This window comes from Culex quinquefasciatus, chromosome 3, assembly GCF_015732765.1.
Source record: "Culex quinquefasciatus strain JHB chromosome 3, VPISU_Cqui_1.0_pri_paternal, whole genome shotgun sequence".
Classification (NCBI taxonomy): domain Eukaryota; kingdom Metazoa; phylum Arthropoda; class Insecta; order Diptera; family Culicidae; genus Culex; species Culex quinquefasciatus.
In genome coordinates this window covers 1100302-1121410 of record NC_051863.1, presented here as the reverse complement: position 1 = coordinate 1121410, position 21109 = coordinate 1100302, and the positions used below count along the sequence as shown (strand labels likewise).

General features: G+C 35.9%; 1 protein-coding gene across 4 annotated transcripts; it reads right to left on the bottom strand.

The window, feature by feature from the left end:
- Window positions 1–1498: 1498 nt before the first annotated feature.
- LOC6042667 (DNA-binding protein Ewg) lies at window positions 1499–21013 on the bottom strand. Of its 4 annotated transcripts, none has more exons than XM_038262237.1 (10): window positions 20863–21012; window positions 16078–16414; window positions 8616–9041; window positions 8409–8537; window positions 7964–8263; window positions 7623–7751; window positions 7418–7556; window positions 7219–7352; window positions 3216–3227; window positions 1499–3099 (listed from the first exon to the last, which is right to left on the bottom strand). In XM_038262237.1, the coding sequence occupies exons 2-10, from the start codon at window positions 16366–16368 to the stop codon at window positions 2908–2910; spliced, it is 1752 nt and encodes a 583-aa protein (XP_038118165.1). In that variant the 5' UTR covers window positions 16369–16414; window positions 20863–21012; the 3' UTR covers window positions 1499–2907. The 4 variants fall into 4 exon arrangements, with proteins under 4 accessions (XP_038118165.1, XP_038118167.1, XP_038118166.1 ...); XM_038262239.1 differs by lacking the exon at window positions 20863–21012 and adding an exon at window positions 20282–20574; XM_038262238.1 differs by lacking the exon at window positions 20863–21012 and adding an exon at window positions 20286–20574.
- Window positions 21014–21109: the final 96 nt, after the last annotated feature.

Here is a 21109-nt window from a genome sequence, read left to right as displayed (position 1 = left end):
ATGTTTGCAGTGGTTTTTGAATCGTTATCTCTGATCTTTTTCGGAAATAAATGTGTTTAAATATCTGTAAGGTTTTTTTGTTGCTTAAAGCCAAATTTGTTAACAAAACATATTTGTTTATGATGAAAAGTGAGCAAAATCCATCTTTTATTCAGTATATCTATCATTAGACCTACACCATGCATCAAAACATCAAATATCGGTTAAATTTGATATAAAAATGACAGTTTGCCTATAGTGGACCCGGGTCCACAATCGGATTATGGACCCGGGTCCACTATAGGAAAAGGGGGTCCATAACAGGCAAATTTTTTTTTTCAAATGACTATTTTTCTGCTCAAAAACAAGTAACTGATGAAACAAATAGTCAAAATTGTTCAAAAGACTTCAGATTTAATTGTTTTGTACAAAAGGTTATGAAAAAGTGCTTAAAATATTGAAAATTTGTAAAAAAATGTGCTTCGGCTCTACTAGGGGGTCCACTAATGGTTAAAATACCCTATTGCTCTGGTGTTAACATCGCATCATCAAATCGAAGTTCTAAACGCCTCCCTCTCCCTTACAAATTGGGTCGAAATTTTTGGGGGAAAAAAGGCAGTAAGTACAAAATGTTTGGGGGTTGCCCAATTTTAAAATTCTTCAAATCAAACCATCCACATTAACGACCCCCGGGTCTTTCTTGGTCTCTTTTGCAAGTTTCTGCTCGAACCTAGGAGTCCGAAGGCTTGAATGGGGAGAGCACCCAAACCTCTTTCTACTCCAAGGAACCTTCCACCCCAGTGTTTGAACTGACGACCTCAACATAAAAATATTTGTTAACAAACTTTTTGAAAATTGGCTTTTGTCATGCATACTAGGGTGCCTAGAATATGGGACTTTTTCTCAAAACCTCGGTGAATATTGTTTCTTGACCTATTTTAGGACTATATGTCAAATATGAGCAAAAACTGTCAACATTTACCCGTTGATACTCAAAGGTGAAGTTTGTATGGGAAAAATCGAAAAAATGTATGAAAAACTCAGTTTGCTTACGATTTTGTTAGCGGGTGCGCTACTTCTTTTCAAAAATTCCCAAAAGTGAGATTCTTATTGGAAATGTAATGCCCTACAACTTTCTAGAACTACCAACGCTGTGAAACTTGATCCTGAAAAGTTATTAGCGATTTAAAAAAGTCATTTTTGTATGAAAAACATTTTTTCGTCAAATTTAGGCTTGGGTATCACTGGGTTATTTTAAATCAATTTCGCTCAAAATTTGCACAGATGCTTAAAACAACCCAAAAACCCGATTTCCGCTTGTGGAACAGGGTGTCATTTTTTAATAAACACAAATGAAAGTTGTTTTGCAAAAACACAGAGAATAATATGTTGCATGAGTAAAATTTATAGTTTATTTTTCATTCAAACAATTTTTAAATTTTATCTAAGAACAGATTTTCATTTTTTTTAAAATAATAATTTATTACTAAATTTTCGGATAAATAACAGCAGTGGTGCATTTGTGTTATCATTAGTTTTTTATTTTCCCATGATTTAATATTTTACATAGATGGTTCAATACATTAGCTTGGTTCACGGAGACAAAAATAGTTTGCTTTCGAAATATTTCATATTTCATACAAATATGCTTTATGAAATGCTATCGGGGGTGGTGGGTAAATATACCAGAGGAGTATTGCAATCTCAGTAAGGAACAGTTAGCATTTATGGTCACGTGTCACCGAGAGTATAGAGTAGAAAGTTGCTGAGGGGTACAGCAATTTTGTTCACTTCGGCAACTGAACCGCATACTCTCTGCTCTGGAACTTTTCTGAAGTTACACACCGGTACAACTTTGCTATTCGCGTTACCCACAAGTTTGCTTCATATTCATTTAAGGGTGATGAAAATAAATCTATATAGTTCTCAAACCGCTTTCCCTAACCCACCTCTCGCTGCATCTGTTTGACAATTGGTGAATGTTTAGATTCGAATAAATAAAATAAATATTTGACTCTTTTTTGTAAACAATAAATAAATAAATAAATAAATAAGATATTAAACTAAAAAGTTGATTGATAAATAAAACTGAAATTGATACATTCCATTAATCACAGCTGCTTTTATATTGGAGTGTTTACTTTTGTCTAATCCCTCAGGATGGATCAGTCTTTTCCTCTAGTGCTTCAAAATTTTGTCTAGTAAATTTTTCGGGACTGCTTTTTTTATGCACGTTGATGTTGCTGTATTATTATTTTTGTTTCGTTTGATTTTCACAGTGATATTGAGGGATTAGTTAAAAGGGTGAATGGAGTTGAAATTAAAGCAATAAATAAATAAATAAAAATAAATTATCTTTGCACACAATGTGATTTGACTAGGTTAATGAATAGATAGTACGTTAGTTTAACTTATTTCATCTCGATATTGTACAGAAACTTAAGCTGCCGACGTACAGGAAAAAGAAATCTTTTCTGCTAATTTAGACTAAAAATGACTAGTCGAGAAGATTTCCACTGTTCTTTTCAATCACACCGTTACACGCTATTGAAAATTACACTAGTTTGGATATAAATAATTTTTGAGTTGCACAATCCGTATTTACATGTTTCTGTTTTTATGTGCTGAGAGAATTCAAAATCCACTGATTTTATGCTTTTTCCTTCATGGATCTAATTAACGATGATTGTTTAAATGAGATCTGTATGTAAAGTGTTTAAAACATTGAAATTTTGATATTTACACAGTTTGCTCTTTTTCTGGAAAGGACTAGAACATACTTTACTTATTGAATTGCGATTCTAGTTGACTGATGGCAAATGAAACAAACCATTTAGCAATGACTAGATATGATACGCTCGAACGAGAGTTAGTTCAGCCCAGAGAGAAGTCATTTGATGATGCTCACTTTCTTTTGACTAGTAGCATTTAGTGCTCGATGATTGTACCGTCGTCCTTGTTGAGTTCGCCGATACTCGCCATGGCCTTGGTCAGCACTGAGGCGTCCTTCAGACTGATGACCTGCAGTACCTGAGGATCCGTCCCGGGCGCACCCTGGATCATCATCTGGTGCATTCCGGAGCCCACAGTTATTGTCTCCATCGTTTCTCCGTTTTCGACCTGGAGGGAAAGTGCGACATGATTTAGTACAGAGAAGGGCATTGAAAATAATATAAAAAAAATAAACTAAATAAAACACAAATTCTAATGTAATTTTACAGCAACTTTCTACTCACTAGATCACACATCTGGAAAGAGATAGAGAATAGGTATTAGCTGTAGCTTATAAACAAACTTCCAAAATTGCATAATTGCAAAAATGGATCAAATTACCTTGTGTAGTAAAAACCAAAGTAAAAAAATGTACAAACTAAATAAAATAAAAATGATTTTTATTTCGCTGTAAACATCTCTACACTTACAATCAATAAAATACTTAGAAAAAAACACACAAAATCATACGTGGACACAAATAAATAGAATAAACTACAAAACATAGTCTAAGAATGGCACAAAAGTTGAAAACAAACATGACTCTTAAGACTAAAATCATTGAACTGCTCGTTAAATTTAAATCTTTAATAGCTAGCTTTGGACTACGACGGTGTTTATGGCTTGGGCCGATGGTCACAATAGTTTCGTTTCTAATTTGTTTTTTATTGCACTTTTGTTTCTTGATTTTTCATTCCTGCCGAACATTTTTTCTTTTTGATTTAGCTGCGTATGAGAGACATTTGCTGACTAGAATTATGATTGCGAGCAATTGAAAGTCGAAAATCTTACAAATATTGATGATGACCGTTCGACGTTTAGGTTTAAGTTTTAGTTGTTAAACACTTAGTTACACTATTCATCGATTGAATAGTGATTTTTGGTTGGTTTCGTTTATCGATGAACATCTTTGTTTGATGGGGAAATAAATGTAAAATGGTCATTTTATTCGAAGTGAAACAGCAACAATATTGAAGTTTTCTGGTTAAGCACAAATTTGGTCGAACTGTTTTAATTTTCAGAAAAAAGAGATTGTGGATTTCAGTCTCCATCCTTAATTTGTTTAGATAGAACTTTTTTTTTAGTTCTGATTTTCTACAAAGGTAATGAGTACAAGTGGAGAGATTACTCATTTTTAATGATTTAAACGATGCTGATTATTTTTAAATCTATTTTAAACATCTTGAAACAAATAAAAAGATGTTTTTTTGGAACGTTAAAACAAAATTTCTGAAAAGGGAAAAATACATTAATTTTATTGGACATTTAATGCTGACATAGTAAAGCAATGCCATTATGCTATCGTTTCTGTGGCTTAGTAATAAATAGCTTTGAAGCTTAAAAATCTCAGAACTTCTCGAAAATTATTGAAAATATTTTTTTGTTTCTGTTTGCTAAAGAACAGCACATAAGTTTTGTTGACAAAATAAATATGAATAAATATTTTCACGGTATCATGACTGCTCCAAAAACTCTAATATTTTGATTTAGATAAAAACTCTTCAACATTTTTGGAAGATTTTTTCATTTTGCACAAAACTCCGTGTCATTTAAAAAAAAAAACAGTACAGAAACGTGACAATTTTTTTCAGTTTGAATGAATTTACAAATTTTATTTGAAATTCAAAATATGTTTTTCCTAAGATTCGGGTTTCTTCATAGGATTTTATAATCTTGAAGAATAACTAATTCATAAGTTGTTGATGCAGTTTATGCTTGAAAGAATGCCAACATTCTGAAAAAAAAATTGCAGGGAAGCTAATTTTCTAAAGAATAAAAACACTGAAAGAAATATAAGGATTAGATTTATGAAATTTGCAATAAACAAAATATCAAGAAATACTTATGTGAAAAAATCAAGAAAACTAGATCATTGTTAACGACAATTAAATAATTATTTCAGTTTAACAAGCTAGAGTTTATAAGCAATTGATCTTGAAAATAACACAGAAAAAAAATCCGATGTTGGAATCGTATGCAAAAACATGCACAACATCACCTTTGTGAGAAAAGACTGTCATCTTTCAATGACGGTTCTGGATATAGAGCATAGAAAAAGTAATAAATACAATTCTCCCCGAATTCCGGAAATGGGTTTTATTTGTATTTTTGTATTTGGGCTTTTCCTATCCACCCATTCAAGTCTCCATACATTTTTGGCAGCTGTCCATACAAAAATGGACCATAAATATTCGAAAATCTGAATCTATTGAAGAAATTTTTCTGATCAATTTGGTGTCTTTGGAAAGTTTTTTTTTTTTTTTTGAAAAGTTTTAGACATTGATGTGGACTATTCAGAAACAAATTAGGCTGGTACAAATATTTTAAAAAGTTTTCGGCACCCCGGGGGACCCTTCAAAATCGGAGCGAAAAATCAGGGGGCAAAAATATTTTTTTCAAAAAACTAAAATAAATCATGTTTGGTGTTATTTAAAACTGTAAGTAGCACAAAAAGTTTTTTTTCGCTATTTTTTTTGTTTTCTTGATATTTTTTGAAACAAATGATTGCAAAACAATTGAACTAGTGTAAAATGCATTTTAAAACACTTTTTTCATTCAAATGTTGAGGCTATGGCTTGTCAGTACAATTTTCGTTTTTTTTACCCCCTCTCCCTCGACCCCGGCCAGGGCCGCACACAAACTTTGAAAAATATTTGCAAAGGCCTGAGTACACGTATTTTTTTTACTGATTTTTAATTTTTTTTGCAGAAAATCAATTTCCCAAAATCCGTTGTTTTTATTTAAGAGATTTTTTAAATGTTTTATGGGATTTTTTTTGGCAAAAGTTTTAAATGTAAATTTGGATTTGCAATCGAAAAGCACTTAACAGAAATTGTGCCCTTGAGTGACGATTTCTGGAAATATTTTTGTGAAACGTTCAGAAAATTTTCGAAAATTTCGTCTAAGAAACATTCAATTTTAGACCCCTGGTCGCTGACACCCAGCGAATACAAGAAAAACAATCAGGAAAAGTGAAGTTTTCAAATTCTATAATTTGTAATGCTACAAAATAAAACATTTTTGAAATTTTCTGCACAGAAAAAATAATGTAAATTTGGAAGCTGTAATTTTGGAAGGTTCAATATTACCTCTTTTATGATGTAATTTTACCTCAATTTAGACTGAAAAAGTGACATTACACCAGAAAAGTGGTAAAATTTCAAATTTCCAGAGGTAAAATTACACCTTTTTTCTGACATAAAAGATGTACCCCTTCCCAGATGTAATATTACCATGATTTTTGTTTCTGTGTGATCTTTTTGAAAAAATATTTAGAAAATTTTGGAATCAATACTATTTTTTGAAAAGCACCTAAATATTGTAAGATCAGATCAAAAATCAGAACTAATATGTTTTGATGAACCCCTATTTGAGCTTGATCAGAAAATTCAGTTTCATTTTTTTTGCACACTTCAAATGGAACGACCCCAAAAATATACTCTCTAAATAAAGTAACAAACCAAAGCTACCGGTAATCAACGTTACTTAAAATTTCTAAATTACAAAAAAAAATTACGGGATAAAGAAAGAAGTGCTGGGGATGGTCTCGGGGTTAGTTAGTATTCAGTCTGTAAAACAACAGTATGATTCATTCTAGAAATGTCAGTAATGTTAGATGGGAAAGGCACTCTAAATTCTCGTGATGGTTATGTCTTTGGTGTCCAACAGCGGAGGGCTGCTAGCGGGACTCGAGGGCAAACTGTCCAGCACGGTCGTTACGCTGCGTGGCCTCTGCTGGGCAGCCTCGAGCTCGGCCCGGACCAGCTGAACTTGCTTCTCGAGCAGCGCGGGAAGGCTTTCGTTAAGGAGATCTTTGGCGTTGAGGATTACGACGCCCGGGGGAAGGACAGGGGTTGGCTTTGGGATTGTTTTGTCCCCGGCTTCGAACAGATCTTTGGCGATAGTTATTTTGAGGGGGTTGTTGTTGTTTAAGCTACTGTTATTGTTGGTTGATATCACATTTGGTTTTTTGCTTTGGTTCGCCGATTGTTGGGCCAATGCTTGCTGGTTGAACAGGCTGGCAAAGTTGGCCGCCATGTTGGCATTGGTGGCGGCCATGTTAGGTACGGTTCGTGGCCTCTTTAAACTATTGAGATTAAAGCTAGTGTTGGTCAGGGGGAAGAGACTGTTGGTAACATTACTGACATTACTGGTACTGCTAGTGCTGTTGGTTGAAATGGTCACGTTTTGGGAGGAAACTGTCGTTCTAGTGTTTAGGTTTAGCGAAGAGCCTTGATGGTTAGGTACCTGCATCGGGGTTATGCACACGGTTCCATCCCCGTTCGGAAGCATGTTGGCCACCATGGTCTGGTACATCTGCGCGGACACCGGCACCGTAATCATGCCGCTGACGTTCACCGGGAAGCCCGAGTAGGAGTACTCTGTGGAAATTTTGACGACGTTTAGATTTTTGGACTTTTGAAGAATAAATTTGAATTGGTTATACCTTGACCATCCTCTCCGGTGATGATGAGCTGGCCATCCTGGCCCAACGTGGCCTCGGTCAGATCCACCGACATGCTTTCACCCTGTGCGTCCGAAATGGTTTGAATTGTGTGCACGTTGTTATCGTTTTGGGCTTGTAGCTGTGAACAAAGACAGTGTTTGATTGTAATACATTGTATAATGCAGATTTAAAGTTGTTTTATTACCGTTGCGATTCCTTGTACTTGTGCAGTGGTTCCGTCTGGAAGTGTGATGATTGGATTGTTGGGATCAACCTGGATGATGGAGACCGTGCCGTCGGCGTTCTGGATGGTCTGGAGAACTGTGTGCGTGTACTAGAGAAGGTAGGAAAGAAGAAATACTTTACAACTCTGCTGCACGACAAAGTGAAGTAACACCTTCATGCTCAAATCAAAGAAAAGCAACATAATTTCAAAATAAAACAATCTTCAATCAGAACAAACCATGTCAACTCAAATAAAAAAAAAAAAAAGTAAAAACCAAAACTGCACAACAACAATATTCTGGTAGGAGGATTAGTACGAACATCCACATCGCTTAGCGCCATCGAGTCGAGGCAAACCTGCGCGTTCAGGGTCTGCGTGGGCGAGGGTTGCTGCTGAATCTGGATTGTGCCGTCGGACATTTCCTTGATGATCTGGTGGGTGGTCTGGGTTTGCGCCTGGGCGCCGCCCGTCGTCACGATCGTCGGCGTCCCGCTGGACTGCTGCTGGATGATGATCTGCTGGCCGGTTGTGCTACTGCTGGCCACCGCCGTAGCATTGCTGCTGACGATGGTCGGACTCGTTGTGATAACGTTTGTGTTCTGAATCTTGATCTGTTCAACCTATGTTTATCGTACAGGATTTGAAGTCGGTAAACAAAGAGTCCCATCGTCCAGGGTTAGTGGAAATTTTAAATTTCAAAGTAATTTAATAAATTTTACGTTAGTTTATAGTATAAGATTGAGAAATCAACAGTATGATACTTACGTTGGAGTTTGCGGTCGCAAGCGCGTTGGCCTTTTCGTCCTCCTCGCTGAACGCTGGCAGCAGATCCTCCCGACCGTGATATTTGTAGCAGTTGATGACAATTTTCCGCAGCGCGTGTGTCCAGCTAATCTGTAGACATTACCAAACAAAAAGATATACGTTCAATCGCCAATCTCCACAAACAACCCCCCCACAACTCAAACGAACCTTCTGCTTTTCGTCCTCGGACCGGGCGTCCATCCGCACGTTCGCCCACGGCAGCTCCTTCGGCCACCAGCCCGGACGTGTCGAATCGCGACCCCAGCCCGGCTTCCCGCGCCCCGTCGAGTACTTCAGCATCAGCGGAATGAACGCCCGCAGCTGGGCCTGGGTCATCTTCTCCACCGGGGTCGGGATTCCGTCGATGATCAGCGGGGGCAGCTCGAACAGCGACGGGTCGTCCTGAACGCGGGGTGGGGCCTGGGCGGCCAGCGCTTCGTCCAGCTTGTCCATCACGTTTGGGCGGAGATTTTTCAGCACGTCCTCCAGCGGTTTCGCGCCGAACACTTTGAATATGTTGTTGGGCTTGCCGGGAGTGGCGACCAGGACGACCGCTTGTTGGCCCACGCGCGTTGCGTACTCGAAGATTGTTTGCTTTGGGGAGGAAATACGACTCGGTTAATCTTTGTCCAATTTAAATTGTTTTGCTCCAGTTTTGGAATTACAGCTAATTGTTTAATTTTTAAAATTCTTAAAATTCTGAGTTTTTTTATATGGTCCTATAAACATTTGAAATACAATAGCTTATAGGTCCTTTAAAAAAAACGCTGGAAATATTTTTTAACAATACCAATTCCATTTAGGCCGTTAGAATAATATTTTTCGAATTATGTCGCTACCCCTTCAAATTCAGTCCAAAAATTCAGGGGGCAATTTTTTTTCAGCAAACTTCTAAATTGCAAAACAATAGGGCAGGTGTTAAATGTATTTTAAAACACTTTTTTCATTGAAATGTTAATACCATGGCTTGTGGTTTCAATTTTTCAACTTTTTTTATTTTATTTTTTGCCACCCCCTTGACTTCGGCCAGAGTCGAGGAACATAAACTTCGAAAAATATTTGCAATGGCCTTACTTTTAAAACAACAATTTTTTTTGAATATTTTCAATATACCAAAATGATATTTTGATAACCAAAAATTTAATTAATATAACATTAAAGTTATTTACAAAATTTTGAGATTAAAAAAAATCTCTTAAAAAAACTAATTTTCAAAACTATTACAAGTTGTATTACAACATGTCTGATAAAAATAGAAACTGGACTGTAGAGATTTTTTTAAAATGTTGTTTTTTAAATTGTTTTAGTTTTGTATGCAAAATAAATATTTGCAAATTCCTATTTTTTCTCATATTTTCTGGAAAATTCAGAACCTCTGATATTAGACATGTTATATTTATCTAAAATATGAATAACCCAATTCTGAAAAGCTTGTCATTGCGATTCTAAACCTTGGGTATATTTTTAAAACATAACAGCAGATTAACATCATGTCTAATTAAAGCAAAAAACAATACTAGAGTAACATTTCATTTCCATCTATCTGCTGTGGGTTTCCACATAACACTTAAGTAGCTACAAACTGAAGCGTTTGGTACGGTATGTCCACGCATCTTAACTTCCTGGTAGATTTTGTGAATAGTGAACGTATCATAGAATCCTCTCAGCGATAAACCCAATGCAGTAGGTCTGGTCGCTTATATTTTTGTAAAACATTTTCTAGGTATTCTCAGCTATTTCCGGGCAGGTGGAATATCAAAATGTTGTAAACATATCTGATTTTGTTATTAGATACCATGACCATATATAATAAAAGAAAAAATATTAACATCCCCAAAAATGTTATCAACCAGATAATATTAAGAGAATGCCAAATTTAAGTAAGACAACAACAACTCAAGTTATACCATATGAAATGTCATTCAATCATTGATCGCATTATTCGTGTGATACTATAAAATGTGAATAAAAAAAATTGCAGTCCTTACTAAATTTGTTGTTATTTTTAAATTTTAGAACCACTGACCAATTTTTCATAACAGTATGGGGAAATTTGTAATTTTTTTTCAAGGTAATATGATCAAATTTCAAGCTACTTTTCAAGATTCTGAAGCATTGAATATTGTAAAATGTAATAAAGGTGGGCAAAAAAAAAGAGCGAACCGCTCAAAGAGCCGGTTCGCTTAAAAGAGCGAACGAACCGTGGCTCACAAAAAAAAAGAACCGCGGTTTTTTTTAAACTCCGGTCAATTTCAAAAATTTCAATGCATATAAAAATTAATCCCAAAAGTAAACGATTTTCTCAACAAAATGAAATAAACTTTTCAGTGTGCAACTGATTGTTCATTAAAGTAAAAAACTTCAAAATTTTAATAAAAATAGAAGTCTTATCCACTGAAAATAAATTAAAAAGCATTTTCGGATCGATCAAAAATATGCTGATTTTTGGTGAAATTCCGTTGTACAGTATCTAATGCAAAAGTTTTTTTTCGGTTTAAAAAAAAAGTTCATCGATACTTCGATATTTTGAAAACTAATGATTGCAAAACTTCTGGGGATGTCTTTTTCATTAAAATGTCTTTTTATTATTTTTTTGCGACTTTGGCCAGAGTTGAGGAACATACACGGGTCATTCCATCTCAACTGTGCACGAAAAAGTGCAAATTTGAAAATTACCCTCTCCGATCCTGCTCAAATTTGGCAGAGCTGTTAATACTATCAAAACATGCAAGAATCCCGAATTTCATCAAAATCGGACCACCCCCTCAATTTTTGTACCTCCCCAAAAAATCGACTTTTTGGCGATTTTTGACCAAACCTTCAAGTTTCAAACGACGATAACTCAGGAACCACAAATCTTAGAGGGTCGGTCTTAGACTCAATTTTGAAGGAAATTGGACGTAGAATCCATTTCTGTGGTCAAATTTTTGATTAATTTATTTTTTCTACCTGTATTGCGCAATTGAAAACTTTAAACGGCCGTATCTCAAAACACCCCAACTTATATTTTTAATTTGACCTCACCATCGTGTTCTCCGGCCAATTTTACATAAGAATCACTTATCGACCAAAAGGAATATGTTTCGTTCCAGAGATATCGAATTTTAAAGTTTTGTGTTTTCGAGACTACCTACATCAGCTTCATTCGCCGCATCTGCTAGAAGCACACAGGCGGGCTGATCAATAACTGCTACCTGGTGTTCTAGGAGATGATTAATTTAATTTATATTTTCATAATTTTACGCAAATATTTATTCAAATGGCTAATAGGGAAATTCTGGTATGTTTGGCAGGTTAAGTCCTCGCTCCTAGTTTCGTCCAATTTGCTCATTTTCACTATTTAAACAACAAATTTTGCAAAACTTTTGATAGAAACTTGCTTGTTCACTTCTTATTGAGCTATTTATCACTCGATTTCAGTTGAAAACGCTTTTAATCAGCTGTAATTGAATGCCAAAGCGCTGATATGGCAACATAAGAGGAACGCTGGAATTAGATGCTGTTCCCTACCTTGATCAATCTATTTTTGTGAAAGGAATATTTATTGGGTTATTTTACGTGTTGCTAACCGTTTTAGAGTACCTCCGAGGCCATGACTAGGGCCTTCATCATGAGCGGTAGCAAAATAGTGCCATTCAGCAAAAACCCCAAAACCTGCTTTATTATTATTATTATTATAGTTCATTATTGACACTTTACCATAATTTGGCAAATCCTATTTATGGTTTAAAAGATTGATCATATTAAATCAATTTTAATATTGTGAGCCAGCTCCATTTGATTAAAAGAATCCAAGAATAATGTAAGGAAAAAAATACTGTTGTTCGGACGGTGTCGAAATCATCGCAACTAAATTTGGGGAATTAGCCGCTTTGCAGCAGATCAAACTTTGTGATTTTCTTACATTTTTCAGTTTTATACTTTCCAGAAATCCTTTTCCTACTCCTTGTGATCGTCCTTCACTAGAGTACAACGTATCAACAAATTTTATTAATTTTTGTTCATATTTTTACTCAGTAATGTATCGTGTACTTATTGTTCAGTGTTACTAACAAGATTAATTGCATTTTCCTGCTCGCTCCGTCGGAATCCAATTCTGCCCTTTACTGTGTGTCGTTATTGCTCTGTCCTGTGGGTTAGCACAGAGATTCACTTCATTCATTTTTTTGAGCAGGTAAACATTCGTGATTCAACTCCAGTTTCCTACAGTGTTATACAGTAAATTTTTGCCCAATTTGATAAAGATTATTTATGATGAAATATTATTTCAATAAATTACCAGGTAGCAGTTATTGATCAGCCCGCCTGTGTGCTTCTAGCAGATGCGGCGAATGAAGCTGATGTAGGTAATCTCGAAAACACAAAACTTTAAAATTCGATATCTCTGGAACGAAACATATTCCTTTTTGTCGATAAGTGATTCTTATGTAAAATTGGCCGGGGAACACGATGGTGAGGTCAAATAAAAAAAATAAGTTGGGGTGTTTTGAGATACGGCCGTTTAAAGTTTTCAATTACGCAATACAGGTAGACAAAATATCTTAATCAACATTTTGATCACGGAAATGGATTCTACGTCCAATTTCCTTCAAAATTGAGTCTAAGACCGACCCTCTAAGATTTGTAGTTCCTGAGTTATCGTCGTTTGAAACTTGAAGGTTTGGTCAAAAATCGCCAAAAAGTCGATTTTTTGGGGAGGTACAAAAATGAAGGGGGTGGTCCGATTTGGATGAAATTCGGGATTCTTGCATGTTTTGATAGTATCAACAGCTCTGCCAAATTTGAGCTGGATCGGAGAGGGTAATTTTCAAATGCTGTTCCGCTTCAGATGGAATGACCCACACTTTAAAAAATATTTGCTATGGCCAAATTTATAAGTCCATTGTGAAATAACTTATAAAATCACACGATTCTTGAAAAAACCTTATTCATTCAAATTTTGAAAAAAGAGCGATAGAGCCGTTCAAAAGAGCAGCTCTTTTTAAAGAGCGAACGAAAATGAGCGGCTCCTAAAAAAGAGCGGTTTTGCTAAACTCTAAGGAGAGTTCATTAACTATATTAGAGATTAAAAAATCTCTAAAATTACTGCAAATAATTTTCATGGTCCCTCCTATATATTTTCCGAGATTTTTTTTATTTTGATTATATGTTACTATGTGGAGCCGCATGGACTTAGAACAAACAAACTCTTGTACAGAGTACATTATTTTAAAGCACCATGTGCCTCCACTATTCAACTTCAATGGAGTCGCTGCGTGCCTAACAGTGGAGCAATTCTCTACCAAAACCGGAAATGGATTTTATTTGTATTTTTTTATTTGGCTCAAACTTTGTGGGGGCCTTCCCTATGACCAAATATGCTATTTTGTGTCATTGGTTCACCCATACAAGTCTCCATACAATGTTGGCAGCTGTCCATACAAAAATGGTATGTAAATATTCAAACAGCTGTAACTTTTGAGTGAATTTTCTGATCAATTTGGTGTCTTCGGCAAAGTTGTAGGTATTAATGAGGACTTTTGAGAAAAAAATAGGTACACGGAAAAAAAATTGCGGATTTTTTTTATCAACTTTTTTTTCATTAAAACTCAATTTCCCAAAATACGTATTTTTTGATTTTCGTGATTTTTTGATATGTTTTAGGGGACAAAAATCCGCAACTTTTGAGCCATAGAGAAACATGGTCAAAAATCTGCCGCCGAGTTATGAATTTTTGAAAAAATAGTGATTTTTAGAAAAAATCGAAGTTTCATGCAAAAACAAGTTTGACATTACTTTTTAATGCAAAATTGAATTTGCAATCGAAAAGTACTTTACAGATTTTTTGATAAAGGGCTCCGTTTTCAAGATATAGCCACCGAAAGTTTGATTTTAGCGCAATATTTGCAGTTTTACAATTTTTAAAAATAGTGACCATGAGTGACCATTTCTAAAAATATTTTTTTTTGAAAAGTTCAGAAAATTTGCTATAAAATTGTCTAATAGACATTGCAGATTGGACCTCTGGTTGCTGAGATACAGCGGCTTAAAGAAAAATAAACACAAAAATTGAAGTTTTCTAAGTCTCACCCAAACAGCCCACCATTTTCTAATGACGATATCTCAGCAATTAATGGTCCGATTTTCAATGTTAATACATGAAACATTCGGGAAATTTTCCGATTTTTTCGAAAAAAATATTTTGAAAAAAAAATAAATCAAGACTAACATTTTAAAAGGGCTTGAATAACGTCATTTGAAAAGATGATTTACGTGATTGAAAAGACAATTTTGATTTCATTAAGAAAATGTTTTATTCAAAATATTAAGAAAACTTCAATTTTCGAGTTTCTTTCTTAAAGCGGTTCTATAGCAAAGGTCCAACTTCAATGTTTTAGACAATTATCAAATTTTATTTTTAAAAAGAAATGCTCATGGCTAAAATTGAACTGCTATATCTTCAAACTATCTCTTTTTCGGAAATTTTCTTTCAAATTATTCGGAACACCCACAAATTCGGAACACTTTAATGATAATTTGTCAATAGCATGCCAAAAGTAGCTTTTCTGTCGACCTTACTATTTTTAGAACCTTCATTTGGACATTATCTTGCTATTTCAATAGTAAAAGTAGGACTTTTTGAACAAAAAACTTCATTCCAAGACTATTTTGTCCACAGCAGCAAAACACTGCCTCCAAATGGCCTGTTTCATAATTGTGGGATGTTATTGTGCCTCCCACAATTGTGGAACACCTGAATTTACCTGCTATTTCCACAAAAAAAGTTATCAAACCATGTATTAAACATCACTAAGCTTGAGTTTCATTGGTTTCAGTGTGTGAAGTCATTATTTGGTAATAAATATGTACTCCTGGAGAAATCCAAAGTTTACATTCGTAAGAAAAAAGTGTTCCGAATTTGTGGATTTCAAGGGTCAAAGTAATTCTTCAAAAACTTCATATAAAAGTTAAAATTTGCAGATGTTCGATACAGCATTCGAAAGATCGCAAGAAAAGCTTTCAAATGAAGGTAAAAGCGAAACATTAAGTTCAATTATCGATTTGCTATGATTTTTTGAACATTGGCCGATCTGGAAACCGTTCCGAATATGTGGGATGACTGTAATATCAAACTTGTTTTTGCATGAAACTTCGATTTTTTCCAAAAATCACAATTTTTTCAAAAATTCATAACTCGGCGACAGATTTTTTGACCATGTTTCTCTATGGCTCAAAAGTTGCGGATTTTTGTCCCCTAAAACATATAAAAAAATCACGAAAATCAAGTTGATAAAAAAATCTGCAAATTTTTTTTCCGTGTACCTATTTTTTTCTCAAAAGTCCTCAACAATACCTAAAACTTTGCCGAAGACACCAAATTGATCAGAAAATTCACTCAAAAGTTACAGCTGTTTGAATATTTACATACCATTTTTTTGTATGGATAGCAGCCAAAATTGTATGGAGACTTGTATGGGTGAACCAATGACGCAAAATAGCTTATTTGGTCATAGGGAAGGCCCCCACAAAGTTTGAGTCAAATAAAAAAATACAAAAAATAAAAATGGTCGAAATCGGCCGATTTCGTAGAGAGTTGCTCAGTTTTAAAGTGAATAATTCTTCCCGACACAGTTGACCCCACCGTACTCACCCTCAACTTCCTCAGCAGCCGGTTCTGCTGCCTTTTCCGGATGGAAGGATTCGTCTCGAACGAGTGCGGTCGCTTTTTCTTCTTGGACGATGTGATGGCCGCCGCGGCAGCCACTCCGACCACGCCGGCCGCCACCAGCTGGGCCGTCACCTCGTTCTCCATGGCCACATTGATCAGGTTCCCGTCGTCGTACGCACTTCCGGGACTGCTCGGATTATCGTCGTCATCGTCGTCCTCCGACCCCGTGAGGTGGTCCTCGTCGATCAAATCCATCGCTTCCACCGAGTTCATGGTTGCTGCTGCTGATGTTACTTCCTTTGCTGCTGCTTTTCACCGACTGAAAAAGAGGGTGCAAAATTTGAGTCACGCAAGTTAAGATAAGCGCGACATGGCCACGGGGTGATTATAGTTGCGCACCCCTGTCGAGTTTGGTCGGAATAAGTCCTTTTAACATGTTCCAAAACGAAGGGGACAACGCGTGCGTCCTTTATTTAAGCTGTAGTTCCAGTGCTGGCCACTAGAGGAAGTGAGACGACGACGCGTGCATGCACGAACAACAGGACTAGGGGGAACAGTTATGCTCTATCTTTTTATGTTGCTTCTGGCAAGTGCAATGCCACGGGATTTTATTAGTGTGTGTGTGTGAATCAGAGGGCTCTTTAAACTTGATTCGTCTCTTTCGTTTATTCCGGGTTGGTGGAAATAACAAAACGAAATGAATTACTACATTAAATACAGAATATAGATAGAATATTTTGTTTATCAAGTAAAAAGATCGACTGGATATTTTTTTATAATTTCAAAGTATGGACCACATTATAACATTTTTGAGATATGTTTTTTTTTTAGATCAGAAAATTTCGCAAAGGTTTCAATTTTTAACATTGAAAATCGGAAAAATTAGTTTCTGAGATATAGTCAGTTGAGAATAACAAGATAATTAGGTGACACGTAGAAAATTAAATTTTCATTGTTTCGAATTATTTGTGAGGCTGCATCTCAGAAACTAAATGTCCGATTTTCAATGTTTCGGAGAGAAAATTCTTGGAAAATTTCTCAGCTTTTCAAAAAAAAAATTCATGATGTTTTTCTTTCTATAAGTTTTTTTTTAAATGCAAAACATACTAAAAGAATTCAAAAATTTATACCTTTAGATTCGAAACGGTAAATTTTATCAATTTACCGCTGAAAAATCAAGGGGCAAAAAATCTTTTGAAAATTTCAATGAATCTAAAACTCTTTTTTTTCTGCATTGATAACCATATGTAGCATGTTACAGCACCGAATTTATTTATTTTTTGCAAAAAATAAATTTTCGTCAATACTTAGGTACTTTGGAAACTAATGATCAGCGCCGTAGCTAGGGGTTGGCGCAGTTGGCGACCACCTAGGGCGTCGAAATCGGTGATTGTATTATTTTTAATGTCAGTCATAGCATCCTCATTAAATATTTCAAACAGATAGGGCGCCAAAATATAATGTTGAATTATAAATAACTAGATAATTTGGTTTAACATATAAAAAAAATATTCAGAGGCGTCAAAATCAATTTCATAAATATTTCTACCGAAGTGTTCTTGAAAATTTATAATTAATGCTAAATTTATTTTGTCATCAAAGAAGGGGTGCTCAAGTGGCACAAAGTACAAGGAGTTCTAGAAGAGATTTTAAAATAAATACAGCATTAAAGTTTGGTTCGTTATATAATGAAGTTTAAGCCCTACCTTCCAGACTAAAAAATGTCCCACTATTTGTTATTTTCACGTTAACTTGGCTGTGAATCAAAATCCGTAAAATTCAGAAAAAAATGATTTAGCTTCTTTGAAACAGGAGTAATCTTGACAATTATACATTTACTTTTCTTATGAAATTCTGACATTCTCGAGATAAAAAAATGGGCTTTGAATTATAAGCATTTTCGTGCATTGAAATTTCCCTACGCTTTTTCAAAATTCTAGATTTTTGAAATAGGAAAACTGCTGTAAATTGTAAATTATGTTTTTCAGAGCACACAAGCTGCTCTGATCATCACTTTTTCAGATTTTGCTTAACCGGTGTTGCAAAATTGCTACACGTTCAGATTATTCTGGCTTTTCAAGTGTTATTTACACATTAACTTTTTGAATCGTCAAAAAAGCTCTGATAATGAGAAACTATTCAAACTTTTATTGCCTGGAAAATGTATTAAAAAATAATAACTTTGTAGAATATGGAATTCCATTTAATGTTTTAATTCATGTTTAAATCAAAAAATACAATTGTAAAAAAATCGATGCAAAACATGTGTGTGTGTGTGTGTGCAACCAACCAAACGGGACCACGCGGTCGCTTCTTACAAATTGAGTTGTTTCCATGTATTTTTTAGATCTACATTCTATACATGCAAATAACTCGCATAGGCATTTGGAAGATGTTAGCTCTGCCGAGCTTCGGTGACCCATTTCTACGCTGGCTAGCCGAGCGCGAGGTACTTCAGCTTTATCGACAAGCCCCGCCCTGAAGAACGTTTGGATCAATCGGATACAAACGTTATTTAGACCTTCCGAACCCTTGTCAAATGGACAAGGACCCAGCGCGTATATAGTTGATAGTAACAGTATTCCTAATTCCAGTCATAGCTCACCAAGTCCCGAAGGCATAGTGGTTAGCATTTTTGCTTACCAATCCAAAGGACGGGGGATCGAACCCCGACTCGAGCGATTTTGATTTTTCGTTCATGTTCAGAGTTTCAAGATTTATATTTCCTATACTTTCTCGTTGGGAGTAGATGGGAATCGAACCCAGGATCATTCGCTTACAAAGCGAACATCGTGACCAGTCAGCCACGGCCGCTCCCTTGTAAAAAAAAAAAAAATCGATGCAAAACATAATCTAAAAAAATAAAAGCATAAAAAATATTTCCAAGCATCGTATAGGCGAATCATTAAAAATTAATAAAAATTTCTTAACTTCATATTTTTTTTATCAAATATAATGCTATTATTATTACCATTAAAATAAGTTTCAACATGAATTGCGCTAGATTTTGAATGATTTTTAATTGATTTTTACGAAATTTGGTTCTGCCGGTGCATGTTTAAAAATTATTGCTTTTATTTTTTTAATTTTGAAGAAGGATTTTTTTTATTTTTTCTAATCACACCGAAACGAAATCCAATGCCAAATCAGCTTTATATTTTACGAATCCGGGAAAATTCTTTGTTGAATGTTAAGTTAAGTTGTTTTAGCAAAACTCATCGGGATTGAGCATTCAATTGTGTGCATTTATCTGAAACATAAATTAAAAGCAAACAAAACCCTGCTATCATTATCGATTTTATTAAATCTATTCAGCCAACTTAATTCTTACAATAAGTTTTCAATTCAATCTACCTTAATTATTTTGGAAAATAAATCATAAAAAACTGTTATTCTGATTTTAACCATTTAACCACATTTAGGTCTCCAATTGGGTCCTAAAATTAAGCCTAAATTAGGGATATTATTGTTCACAGCGATAAAGCATAGTTTCCTGAGCACAATTACCCTTTGTACGACCGCAAAGGATTTAAAATGGATTGCGATTATACTATCAAAATTATTTGAAGCAATAATTGAAAAATAACCTAAATTTACCAAAATGCAAATGGTGGGGACCCAAATTGATGCTTCGCCAAAGGACGTCGTGGACCCAAGGTACACTTTTTAAACACTTTTTTCATTCAAATGTTTAAACCGTGGCTCGTAAATTCAATGTTTAAACAAAAAAAAACCCTAGTGATTAAATATTATTATATTTTGTGATTCGATTATCCGAAATGAAATTTTTCGAAGAGCCTGGAGTGAAGTATGTTCAAATAACAAATTTTGTTATTTTCGAACCAAGCTAATCCCGATCTTCTCACAAAACATGTACTTTTCCAGTAATTTCCACCCGCTCGGGTTGGCCCATGCTTTTATGTTTACAATCTGGCACCACACGCGTTCTCATTTTGCTCTCCTGGATCGGATAGCATGGTTGGTTCGTTGGTAGTGTTGGTGTTGGAACGACCCTTTTTTTCCTCCTTATGCTTTTGCCCATTGAAAACAGGATACGCGTCTGTTATCGTAGCCCCGAGTAAGGGTTTGATTTAGTTTTTTTTCATTGAGGGAAACTCAGCATATTGTTTAACATGTCATGATTGAAATTTACACTCGACTGCCCGCACTAGCTCACCACACTCACTCACACTCACGAAACTTGAAGGAAATTTGCGGGGGATCTCCGAAGGAAGAAAATCCCTCCTTGGCCACTCCGGATCGCTGGAGGGTCATGTTCGACGGAACCCCGGAGATCCGTGCCATATGGTCTGGCTTTTTTTCACGACACCCCGTCACCACTTTCACGGTCACTTTTCACGCCGTGACGAACGACGACGACGTCCCCCATCTTGGTGAATTTTTCACGCTGCCCTTTTGTAGCCATTATGGCCGCGCACTGCTGCCCCGAAACACGGTCCCGAGACCAAAGACCAAAACATACACTGACCCCACCGAAATATGGTTTGTTTACTCCGTGAAGGATGCCGCGAGCACGCGGCGATTTCCACGGCGGCGTCGGAGCGCGCGGACCCCGAATCCGAGAGCGATTGAGCGCACATCGCACAGGAAAAATTCTGAGTTTGCCCTATTCTTACAAAACAGACAACATTTTGCTGAGCAAGCCCAGTTAAATTTTCGCGTTACGCACCTGCGTGAAGTTTACAAAAATAGAAACCAGTCGCCGCGGATGCACGCCGACAACAATTGACCACTAAATGCACTTACCTGCCGTTTTCTGCACGAAATCAGCCCGAATTATGCACTAAATTGCAAAGAGTGAAAATTTTCACGTCCGCAGCACTCGTCGCGATGGCCGACGCCAATATCGATTTTCCACCCAGGGCAGGAAAGAAGTGCTCATCAGGCAAGGCAGCAGCAGTACAGCAAAGCAGCAAGCAGGGGGGTGAGGCGTCGCGACGGGCGTCGGTGGGCGTTGGTTGACGAGGGGTGGTGGTGGAGGGACGCGGAAAAC

What these genes read in the sequence shown, in the direction of transcription:
- LOC6042667 (XM_038262237.1), bottom strand. Translation starts at nt 16,368, where the DNA reads ATGAACTCGGTGGAAGCGATGGATTTGATCGACGAGGACCACCTCACG. An exon ending in GGCTGCTGAGGAAGTTGAGG is followed by an intron (nt 9,042 to 16,077) that starts GTGAGTACGGTG and finishes TCCTCCCCAAAG; the next exon opens with CAAACAATCTTCGAGTACGC. An exon ending in TGGCGCTAAGCGATGTGGAT is followed by an intron (nt 7,752 to 7,963) that starts GTTCGTACTAAT and finishes TACCTTCTCTAG; the next exon opens with TACACGCACACAGTTCTCCA.